General features: G+C 33.4%; 1 protein-coding gene across 1 annotated transcript in view; it reads left to right on the plus strand.

Moving 5' to 3' along the window:
* The window catches only part of COL11A1 (collagen type XI alpha 1 chain), a 195,472-nt gene that overhangs the window by 159,628 nt on the left and 23,048 nt on the right, over positions 1-12,796 (plus strand). Inside the window, exons 48-54 of the mRNA XM_080802136.1 lie at positions 729-782; positions 1,789-1,842; positions 5,491-5,544; positions 6,145-6,252; positions 6,546-6,599; positions 7,217-7,270; positions 8,292-8,345. Of these exons, the coding sequence (XP_080658262.1) occupies positions 729-782; positions 1,789-1,842; positions 5,491-5,544; positions 6,145-6,252; positions 6,546-6,599; positions 7,217-7,270; positions 8,292-8,345 (432 nt within the window). The remainder of the gene's footprint in view (positions 1-728; positions 783-1,788; positions 1,843-5,490; positions 5,545-6,144; positions 6,253-6,545; positions 6,600-7,216; positions 7,271-8,291; positions 8,346-12,796) is intronic.

The raw sequence follows: 12,796 nt of genomic DNA on the forward strand, positions 1-12,796 counted from the left end.
CCTTTCTAGATATGATTGCTAAGGTTCCTTGAGTTATTAATACATTTCTCTCTAACATATTAGTAATAGCTAATATTAAGGAAGTTTTCAGCAATGACATTAGAACAAACTGTGACCTTTAGAAATAATTCTAATGCCCTGGTATTCACTATAGACTCATTTAATCACAACCTTGAGGTAAGGGGTTCGGACCATCAGTATTTTATAAAAAATACCCAGAGGTAATTTTAATGCACAACCAGGGAGAAGAACGTTTGTTTTAGGAAGACAACTAAATAGTTAATCTTATTTCAGTTCTATCATGTAGAACATAAAAGTTGACAGACACACACAAAAAGAATATACAGATAAAAAATACTTTTATAGAATTAATAAATTCTAAATCTACTCAAGCACCATTTCTTATTCCAACTTTGTGTTCCTTTTTTAATCTAACATTCTTGCATATTCTAGTATAACATATTTCTGTTGTATTATGAATTCATTGTACTAGACAGTAGTAATAGCCTAATTTTCTAATTTTTAATCAAATTGTTTGCCTGCAGTCCTAATTTCTCCATAGCTATGTGTAGAGAATCATTTGCTAACATGATGTTGTATCCAAAATCAAATCACTGATTATGATTTTATAGCATGAAACTTCTTTTAGTTTTCTTGATCTCAAAATGAAAATACCAGAAATGCAGTTGTGTTTGGGCCTCATAAACCTTAATATTCATCTCTTACAGGGTCCACCTGGTCCTCCAGGCCCAAGAGGCCCTCAAGGTCCCAATGGAGCTGATGTAAGAACTGCGAAATATATGTTAATTATTGTGAAGTTATTTAAGAGTCAGTATCATGTAATGGCAGATGGTATCTAAAACACAATGGGTATGATTGCACTATTGTTAAATGTGTAAATGGACAAGAGCTCAAAAATAATCTACTCACTACATTTCATTTCATAGGGAAATAAACAGGTTTTATAGGGAACTAGTCACCACAAATATTAAAGAACTTCAAAGTTCACGTTTGATATGTTATGTTAGAGAATTATGTGCATGATAATATGTGCACCTTTTACCATGTAAGATGTTTCCTCTCAATTACACAGACAGTCTTCTCCATGCTTAATAATTGACCCACTGTTCCAATATTACAGGATTTGAAATATAATGCCGTATTTATCTTACTGTTACCATTAACAGATCTATAAAATTTGATCTTATCTCTCTTCCGATTTCACCTTTTCACAATGAAAAAGTATTTTATTCTTGCTTTTGGTTGCTTTTTTGTTATGCCTGCTTTTAATTTGGTCAGGCCAGAACTGGGTAAAATAGACTAGGAGCAGATGTACTAAGGGGTTTTGGGTTTTAATTCCCCTTAATTAATACAAAGGCTAAGAGATGGTCCATACTGTTTTTGCATAGATTACATAATTCTTAACCAGAGTCATACTTTGATGTACTCCAAAAATCTATAAAATTATCCTTTATTCTGGCCTATTTGATGGGGAAAGAGATTGAAATTATGTTCCAAGTATCAACCAGCATGACTAGAGTTGGAAAATCTTGTTTCATATCTTCAAAGTTCTGGTGAATTTGAAAATCAATTTAATATAATTAAATTATTTGCTGTCCAGTAAATCTGGCAGCCCAATAAAGGGCATCATTTTGTCCCATCCTTCTGACTTGGAATATTCTTGCCTGTATTCCTCCTTCTTTGAGAACGACTAGATATATATTTATGAATTTGTTATTTTTATTGTAAGAATAAGGATAACTGTATACTCCTTTTCCTACATTGCAGGGACCACAAGGACCCCCAGGATCCATTGGTTCAGTTGGTGGTGTTGGAGAAAAGGTGAAGAATGGGGGTACCTGGGTGGCTCAGTAGGTTAAGCATCTGCCTTTAGCTCAGATCATGATCTCGGGGTTCTAGATCCAGCTCTGCTCAATCGGTTTGCTCAGCAGGGATTCTGCCTCTCTCAAGCTCTCACTCTCTCTCTCCCCACCCCATCTCTCTGCACTGCTTGTTTCCGCTCTCTCTATCCCTCTCTCAAAAATTTAAATAAATAAATAAATAAATAAAATCTTAAAAAAAAAAGTGAGGAATGTAGTGATGTACCAGTTTGACACATCAAGAATTGAGGACTTTGATGATATTGACTGATACTTTAAGTGCTTCTAATAATTCTGTCTTTCTAAGTATTTTACATATAGTTATGAATTGCAGCCCATCTACTTTAGTAGTTAAATAATTAGTGGTAATATGATTTTGAGATATTGTGTTTTTTATTGCTACATATTGTGATGAGTAGTGGACATAGGTTATTTCCTTTAATCAACACAGTCACCTCTGATGATGGTATTATTATTATCCACATTTTTAAGCTGAAACAGCTGACGTTTAAAGAATTTCAATAATTTGGGGCGCCTGGGTGGCTCAGTGGGTCAAGCCTCTGCCCTCAGCTCAGGTCATGATCCCAGGGTCCTGGGATCAAGCCCCGCATTGGACTCTCTGCTCAGCAGGGAGCCTGCTTCCTCCTCTCTCTCTCTCTCTGCCTCTCTGCCTACTTGTGATCTCTCTCTCTGTCAAATAAATAAAAATAAAATCTTAAAAAAAAAGAATTTCAATAATTTCATCAAAGTTTTGTCATTAGAAACTAAGTCAGGATCTATTTCCATGTATGTCTGAGTAGACTAAGTGTCTCAAATAACACTCATTCCTGAAAAAGAAGATTGGTTGATGTAACTGACTTAAAGAGGAAAAAGGAATCCTTCAAATTACAAAAGAATTAATCTTTCATTTTGTCATATTTGGAGGTACATTTTCATTACTAATAATATGACCCATCTTTGGCACTTTTCAAAATACTTGTCATGTGCCATAATGTCCGGGCTCAGAATAGCTTCGTTTTCTCATGAAAGTGATTTCACTTAAAACATCTTTTTTTTGTGTGTGTGTGAAAATGTCAAAATGATTCTCTGAATTCTTATTTATGTCTTCATGCTCATTTCTTAATAGAATTTTTATGAAAATTAACATTAGTATTTGCTTTATTTTAAAAAATAAGTTATTTGCCAGTTTTGAGGGATAAGAATTAAATTTCGTACCATAAAATATTATATAGTGAAAAATATAGGTTTTTTAGTTATTAATTAAATGATATAAGAATGATTCTGTTGTTGAGTCTCAAAGATTGTTGACATATCATATATTGCATTTAATTTATTTTAAGTAGAAGATTTAACCCTCAGAAAAAAGAAATGTGAGAGGATTAGAATATAGTATTTTGATGTGTATATCTGCTGAACACATTCTGCCATTTGTATTATAATTAATTCTATATGGTCAACCATGTAAAGAGTTTCTTCCTTACTAACTTAGAAGCATTTTAAAATTATCTAATTCTTACTGCATAAAGTCAAGTATTTTTTACTGACTCTTTGTTTATATTTTTAAATTTAATGTTTTGTGTTGAAAACGTGCAAGTGAGTTGGGGTGGAATTTAAAGAACATTTTTCATTGAGTACAGTTGTCATAGGAAGAATAGCAGTAGAGATAACAGGTCTCTGATGGCAAAACTGTAGGAGACACATGAAGACAGACTCTCAAGTTTCCTCTTTCTTCCCTTGGCATCATCCCCTTTTGGCTGTAATGTTGACTAGATAGTTGTGAGAACTAGTCTCTAGTTTTAGTTTTGTCCACCTAGAAAATTCTGAAATAATTCTTAATAAATAAATTCTAAGTTTAAAGGCCTTTTCAGCTTATCTTATGGCTTCCTAAGGCTTGCGGGTTCAGTAGGAACAAGGTTAAGTACTTCAGTTACTGTTGTGGCTTCATCTTGTGTTATTCTTGAAGATAAACATGGATGCCAGAGGTTTGGAGTTTGGGAAACTCTTCTTCCATATTGTTTTCATTTGTTTAAAGGCTATCCGGTAACACCTGGCTAACTTTGAGTCTTAAGAGAATACAGTATTGTTAACTATATTCACATTGCTATATATTAGATCTTCAGATCTTATTCATCTTTTGTCTCTGAAATTGTGTAACCTAAGACGAACATTTCCCCATGTCCGCCACACCTCAGCCCCTGGTGACCAGCATTCTCTTGTCTGCTTATATGAGTTTGGCTATTTTAAATTCCACATATAAGTGCGATCATGCAGTATATTGTGTATATTTAAATAAAAGCATTTAAATTGGACATTTTATAGTTGATTTGAATGGCAAACTGCTTTAGTCTTATTTCAGAGATATGAACAATAGGTCATAAAAATATTATATATTATTCCATCAATAGAGATAGATGGCTGATTTGTTGCTTTGTAAATAATGTAAATGTAATATTTTATTTGTAAGGTTTATCTAAAATAACAGATAGTATTTGCTACTCATCTTGAGAGAGAAAATAATTTACATACAATACTACTACTAATAAATTCCTATAAAATACTTATCTTCCATCATTATGCAGATAATTTAAGAAGTTAAAATATGTGCATATTCTCAAAGAATCAGAAATTAGGTACACTGAATAACCTATCCCCTGGAGTTATGTTTATATTTAATATAATGCACTTCAAACCAATTTATGAGCAATGGGTTTATAGCAGTATTATTGGGAATAATAGAGTTAAAAATTAAAGGGAATTCAGACCTGTCATTTTTTAAAAAATTTAAAACAATTTCCACTTCAGAATTTCTAGTTCTACTGATTTTGTGTAGAAACATGGCACATGAATATACTGTATTATTTCACTTGGATAAGTACTTGAAAAAATACTATGCTTTTCTCAGTAAAGTCAAGTCTGTTACATTAGTAACAGACTTTCATAACTAAAACCTACTAGTCTAGGAGTTTTATTTATTGTCTGCTGAACTAGAAAATACCCATCCAGAGTTATACAGGGAGAACAAAGAAGCTAACGAATTTATAATACACATATCCTCAAAAAGAGTAATTTTAATTAGTATCTAAGTATCTTTATCTATCTTACAATACAGTATTTTTCTATGTTCTTAGATTTCTACTAAATAAATTTTATAGGATTATCAAAATACTACCACATGATTTGCTTAGTTGCTATTATAAAGGTAAAATAAACTAATATGTTAATTAGAAATGAAAGTTCGTTAATCAAACTATGTTGTAATATGAATACTGATACAACACAAATACAAAATTTGTTAGGAAACATGCGGGTGTCTGTTTTGTATGGCTTGGTGGTAACTTGAGGTTAATGTTCTATTAACAAACTGATGAGAATTGTAGCATTCAGTCTACCCAGTTGTGCCTCCTCACTGAAATACTGAGGTCAGTAATAAGATAAACTCCTTCCTTTTAATAAAGTATTCTACTGCCTTTTGACCAGTATAAGGTCTAGTTTAAAATGTCATGGTCATCATAGAAGGCAGTTTTAAAATGTGAAATTATCATTTCTGTGTTGTTGTTGTGTTTGTTTGTCATTTTTATATTTTGAAGCTCATTTGCTTTCCTCTTTATAGGGTGAACCTGGAGAAGCAGGGAACCCAGGGCCTCCTGGGGAAGCAGGCACAGGCGTAAGTGCTAGCTTATTGTCAATGTAGGGTGTTAACATATTTAACATGTAACTTAACTCCTAGTTGTAATTCAGTTATTTGCTTTTCCTTTTCCATTAAAAATAATCACAAATGCAGAACATTTTTATGTAATAATTTTGGATATCCTGTGCATGTTTTGACTTGCATGGAAATTGAAAAAAAATGACATTTGTTAGACATAAGTTAGAACATTAAAACTATAAGATGTTTATACATTTTTTGATGGACTGTTCACAAAAGAAACAAACTGTGCTACATCAAACAAACATGGATGAATTGTATTAAAATAGTATTCATTCTAATGTAGATTGGTTCAAACCTGGAGTGAATTTGGTCCCCAAACACATTTGGCAATGTCTAGAGACATTCTTGGACATCACACATGGTGGAATGTCACTCTTGATGTCACACGCTGGGATCAAATTAGTGGAGACCAGGAATGCTGTTAAACATCTTGCAAAGCACAGGACAGCCCCTCCTCCGTCCCCACACCAGAGTTGCCTGATCCAATATGCTGAGGTTAAGAAATTCTGATTTAAAGTTTATAAGACAATTACTCTTTTTCTGACATGGTTGTAGGGCCCCAAAGGAGAAAGAGGAGAGAAAGGAGAAGCTGGCCCACCTGGTGCTGCTGGACCTCCTGGTGCTAAGGGACCACCAGGTGATGATGGCCCGAAGGGTAACCCGGTAAGTGAGCTTGGTCCCCCTTACAGTGGCATCTATGTCAAAGCCATGTAGCAGCTTTTATAGAAAGGTTAGAAATCATGAAACTCTGGCCCATATCTGGTGAAGCTGACTCTTCATCATTACATATATCCATTAGCATTGTCCATTAATTTTATTTTTAACATTTTTTCTAGTGGAAGAAGGGAAATATTTGCATATGGTTTTGCCATGACTTATCTCTTAAACATCAGAATATCATGACTTTATAAAAAATATTTTTATTTATCTTCTTTCTTTTATAAACATCGTACTAGGGTCCTGTTGGTTTTCCTGGAGATCCTGGTCCTCCTGGGGAACCTGGCCCTGCAGTAAGTATTATGGGAAAAGAAAGGAATTATTTTGATATGGTGGTTCCATTGTCTCTATTATTAATAATTAAAGGAAGTTCTTGATTACTTCAGTAGATCCCCCAAAAACAGAAAGGAAAAGAAAATGTAAACCATAATCACGACTACAATAATTAAATCTTTATAGCTGAAGGCAATTAGACCTCTGTTGCATGATTATTTTCTTCATTTGGGTTAGTTTTCCAGACTTTGCTGGGTTGTACAAACTATCTGAGTAGCAGCATTGCTATTATTTCAGTTTCTCCTACGCTGTAAATCCTGTCTCATAGTGTGCCGTATTTGTTCATGGTGCAAGGATACACTAGCCTTGTATCCTAATTACATCCTCTTTCTTTTCTTATATTAACAGCATAATGTATTTTAAGTTTAATGTGGTGGCAGTTTCACAAATCTTTATCGAAAGAGTGAGAGGTACCACAATCCTTAAAATACAACTGAAAGAGTTTAGTAATACTTCTATTTGTCCATTTTGTAATGATTTATCTCAAGGAGTCAGAGAATATATCATACCTTTTGTTTTAATGAAAGTGAACTCACAGTGAGAAATATCTGGGATCACTTTCTATTGCCTATGATAGGGTCAAGATGGCGTTGGCGGTGACAAGGGTGAAGATGGAGATCCTGGTCAACCGGTAAGTAAGCACACTATTTTTATTAGATCTTTACATAGTCTCAAGACATTTAAAAAAAAAAAATCAGCCTTTCAAAAGCATAGCTATGTGGGTACACATTTTTCTGAAAGGATTATCAGTTATATGTGAATTTCAGTTCAAAGTCAAACTTAAATGGAGTTTCTTACTTGATGTGATTTAAGAAATGTAAGTATCCTTCATAATAAAAAATGTGGTAGTGCCATAGTAATGATTTTGTCATACTATGTCAAATACAGCTATCTACTTGTATTAAATAAAAAGTTATTTTAAAAACACAAATAAGCCTGAAATGAAGACAGCTATGTTATCAGCCTCCCATTAGCATGATTGTATTGCAATTACTAATCTAAATGAATTCAGCATTGTATTGGACTGTTACTATTTTTTTTTTTTTTTTAATTTGAGAATGACTCAGTAGGGGCTTTGGCCACTTATGGTAATTTAGAGAGAGGTAAAGGAAGGCACAAAGTTAAGTAAGAACCAAACAAATCTCACCCCTAACACAACCATGTCTCTAGAGCCATCTCCACTGGATATTTGTAGGCTTATTCTGTGTTGATAGGACTTATCTATTCCAATGTGCTGAGTACTCCTTGGCATAGAAATGCTAGTTCCGTACAAGAAGAAATTGAAAGGTAACAATTTTATGGTTTCACAAATGTATGTAATATGAGTAAAGTTATTAATCATACGATTCTCTTCATTAGTATGTCTACTGAATGTTTGTCAGATAAAAGTTAGCACTTTTTAAAGGAACAATTTGAAGTAGGAGTTTGATGCACTTTCTTCCAGCTGTAGAAAAGTTTTCCATCTGAATTTACTAGCTCTAATAATAGGTATCTAGAGAGAGCCTAGGTACCTGAAACAGCAATGAGATTATCCAGGAAAGGTGGATGTGGGGAGTTAAGAAAAAAGTTTGGTTTCAGTCCAAATGTAGAAAAATGTTGTGAGCCGTAAAATGATGCTTAATTGCTTAAAAGGCATTTTTCACATTTTATAGGGTCCTCCTGGCCCATCTGGTGAAGCTGGCCCACCAGGTCCTCCTGGAAAAAGAGTAAGTTTTTAAAATTCTTTATTTGAAACATCCACTCATTATCTACTGTGTATATAAACTTATATAGTATTCTTAAGCTGTAGGCAGCACATTACAATGATGCTGAAAGATGTAAGTCATGGAGAACAGGGTAATTTTTTACATTTGTCAAAATTCTTATTAAAATAGAATACACTTCAACAGATTTCATCTGTCACAATGAGAAGTAGTTTCCTACTTCTCTGTGCTAAGGTCTCCCCTCCATACAGATGGAGGCTGTTACAAAAGATGGATGGAACCCTGAACTTCAATTCTTGGGGCAGTAGAGGGAGATGGAATGCCAAAGTCTAATACTAGCTAAAAACATGGTAAAAACCTGAATGCAGATATAAACAGAGAGAGCTCAGGAATCAGTTTGCAAGTACTGTTAGCTTGCTTTACCTTATCAAGCTTCTCTGATTTGGGAACATGGCTGGATTTTAACAAAAGATGACAGGAAAATGGAAATAAAGAGATCTTGTTAAAAATCCTTCCTCCGGTAGATCCTAGGAGATTCACTTGAACTGTCTTTTTCTTATGATTGTACTATTTTCATAATAAAACCATGTCTGCTGACCTGCTTCTTGCAGCATTTATATCAACATACATTGTTCCCTGCATCACCTTTAGTTTATTTTCTGACCTCCCTGAAAACAAAGTACATTTCTTAGGTTCATCTCCCTTTCAGTAATTAATGCAAAGGCACAGAGACCTGGGATCACTGTTGTTTTCTAAAGGTAGCTTTGTTTTAGGGGGATTTTCATACTACACATCCTCATTTACATATTGTACTAACAGATTTTAATTTTGTCCCTCAGCAATATGAATTCGAGTCAATATTTACAAACATTTGTCTTTGCCAGAAATGAATTTAGTCTATATTAAACATCTTCTCTGAATATGATTTTCTCTTCACTGACCAAGTGGTGTTTTTTGCCTTCCTTCTTCCCCCTACTTATATTCTAACAACATTCTAGATAAGATTCTTATTATTTTGTTTTGCTTTTATTGTTGTTATTGTTGTTCTTGGCAGACCCAAAGCATGGTCTTGGTAGAAAAAAAATGTATTACAAAACAACCATTGGGCTGTTATTCTTAGAAAGTAATTACAAAGTGTAACATGATTTTTGAGATCTCTTGCCTATTTTTGCCTGCAGTCTGAATGCCATTAAAACTTTCTAGATGGATGAGTAAATGATAATAAACCTTCCTAATAGAATATTGATCAGAGTGTTGCAAGTGGCAGTGATACTGAGAAACAAGATTCTAACTGTTATTGAACAAGTAGGAAAATTAAGTTGTCATTTGTAGTACATGTACATTCTGTCATGTATTTGTAATACGGGAAAATAAATGTACGTTTCCTTAAGGCACTGGAAGATTGTACAGTTTGTGTCAATAAACCATGGAATTTTAATCTCAAGCCATCATTATAGCTATTTGAAACCAAGAACTAGCTCCATGCTCTTTTATTGAAAAAACTCCTAGAGGTCGCTAAAATAATTCAAACATTACAAAATGCACAAAATTTACCTGTTAAATGGAATTTTAAAGACTCTAGCTCATATTGCCATAGGAAAGTTCACAATAAAAAATTAAAATAATTGATGTTATTAATTGGTAGAAATACAGAGAAAGCTATATATATATATGTTTGTGTATGCACACACACACAACACACACACACACACCCTGTATAATGTATATAGGTTCTTATTATCTATGTGCATTTATTCTTATTATATATTCTTTCCATCCCTATGTTTTTATGTATGAATGTGGATGGTCAAAAGATAAAGTATTAGAAGGAAACATCCCTCCCACATTTACCCACACAAAGATTCATATCAAAGATTAGATTCTTAGGAAAGCCTTCCCTACTGTCAAATTAGAACAATTGCGCCTATTTTATACACCTACATCATCTTCGCATATTTTGTAATGTACTGTCTTTGTTAATTTTGATGTCTATCTTCATAACTACACTTGGGATTTCACAGGGGTTTTTGTTTTTGTTTTTTGTGTATTATCCACACATAGCACATTTCTGTCACATGAGGACAATTTAAATATTTTTTACATGAATGGAAGAATAGATAAATTCTAGAATAATATTGTAAAATGTGAATAGTGGAGAGAGGCTTAAACTGTGCATTTTATATAAAGTATATTTCTCATGGTGAAAAATCCTGTGTAACAGTGTTTACTGGTAGAAAATTAACTGGAGTCTGTTTTATTGTCTCATGTTCTAGGAGGCATTTTCCAATAAGAACAGTCATTAGTTTACGAAATTACAGCCAGTAGTTTGCTAGATTAAGTCCTTGACCATCTGTTTATGCAAATACATGAGAAATAAATGACTAAGATGAAAATTTGTCCTTACGCATTATTGATTTTTTTTTCTATTCTAGAAAAAGTGTGTTTATCTCTTTTTATCCCTGTCTTTCTTAAAAAAGAATCTGCGCCATCTGGAAAAAAATATAAGAAATAAGGATGTCTGGATGGCTCCGTCAGTTGTATCTACCTTCAGCTCAGGTCATGATCCCAGGATCCTGAGATCGACTCCTGCATCCTCTCTCTCTCTGACAAATAAATAAAATACTAAAAAGAGAGAGAGAAAGAAATGAAAATGGGAAAAATGAGATAAAGAACAGAGAAAATCCATTTAATATGGATTTCCGCCCATGACAGATATCAGGCGTTCATTCAAAGAGGGGAGAAAATTTTTTCGGGATGGAGAAACTATTTGAATCACAATTTTGTGTTTGTGTTATAGTTTACTTGTGTTTAGATTCTCTAAGCTCTTCAAACTCAGATTTTCTTTTCTCTCTTGCAGTAAAAGCATTATTTTTGTTACATTTTTAGAGAGCTGATGACTTGCTTTTTTAAAGATCTAGATATTTATAAATCTTCTGTAATGTTCATGTGTGTAAATGCAATCCTTTGAGAAGACTGCATACCTGGATGCCACTAGTTTAAGGAAAAAGCTTCATAGAATAAGGAAAATAATTTCTACTTCCAAAATCACAGTCATTATGGTTGTTTAGGTTTGCATATGTTAATATTTTAAATATCACACCAAAATAATTTATGACAACATTTTAACACTAGGAGTTATTTGAAGCTGATGCTTGCTTGCATGCAGAAATCCTCTTGCATAAATAATATGAAATTAAAAAGGAGCACTTAAGGTTTTTTTTTTTAATTTTATTTATTTATTTGAAAAAGAGACACAGATAGAGAAGGAACACAAACAGGGGGAGTGGGAGAGGGAGAAGCAGTTTCCTGCTGAGCAGGGAGCCCGACGACGTGGGGCTGGATTCCAGGACCCTGGGATCATGACCTGAGCCGAAGGCAGATGATTAACAACTGAGCCACCCAGGCGACCCCAGAAGAGTTTAAGTTTTAAGAATATATTATTGTTAACATAATGCTGCTGCCTCAACAGACTGTTTCAGAATGTGAACATTTCTTCCTTTGGACTGAGGCACAATATGTGCCTGATCATGTATGGCGTTACAGTGACGATATTGAGAAAATAATGACCAATGTTGTATTCATTGATTCTTTCTGAGATAAATGAATTCACAGAATACTCTGATTTTGATGAAGTGCCTGATACTCATTTCAAACGTGGATTTAAAAGACCATTTGAAAGGCTAGCATGTGCTCACTATTAGCATATTAATATGGCTTCTGGAAAAGAGAAAGTCATCCTTCTACCTAACCTTATTTTCACCAATTAACACCATCTCCACTCTTCTCCCCAACCTCCAACCTCAATCTCGGTTGCTGATTTTGAGTACGATTCATTGCAAAAATTGAAGTAAACAGGTAGAAAACAGGAGAGTCTGGGGGAAAATGAAATGTAATTTCTTAGAGATAATAGAGTTTCTCTTTCAGACTGTACCTATGTTTGAATTTGTGCAGAAAATTTCAAAATTAGATTGAATCTTAATGCTTGTTAAGTAATGGTAAAAATTCAGTTGATTAGTGGACATGAAATATTTTATAATAAAATTGTAAATTTTATGTGTCTTAGAATAAATTATTGCAAATGTATATTGAGGGTAGTTCTAGAGGTCAAAAGCATTGTATTGTGTTCTTATTGGGCTCTTAACCCAAGTGTCCGGCTTTTGTTGATTTGGAAGTTACTAAGAAATGGTGTGAGGATGCAATGTAATTAATAGAAACAAAATTTAGATATAATGATAATTATAACATCTCCTATTTAGCTTGAAAACTTGGTGATTTCTTTGATACCTTGAATGTTAGGTTCATATTATAAATGATTTCTCCTCATTTTATTATAAGATTTAGAAATATCATGCTTTATATTTCACAGATGACTATGTAAATGTAAGAAGGAAATAGGAATATCAGATTTCAAAATCTAATTTTATATTACAGGATCATGGTAAATCTATTTTTTA

Source organism: Martes martes (assembly GCF_963455335.1).
Source record: "Martes martes genome assembly, chromosome: 4".
Lineage (NCBI taxonomy): Eukaryota > Metazoa > Chordata > Mammalia > Carnivora > Mustelidae > Martes > Martes martes.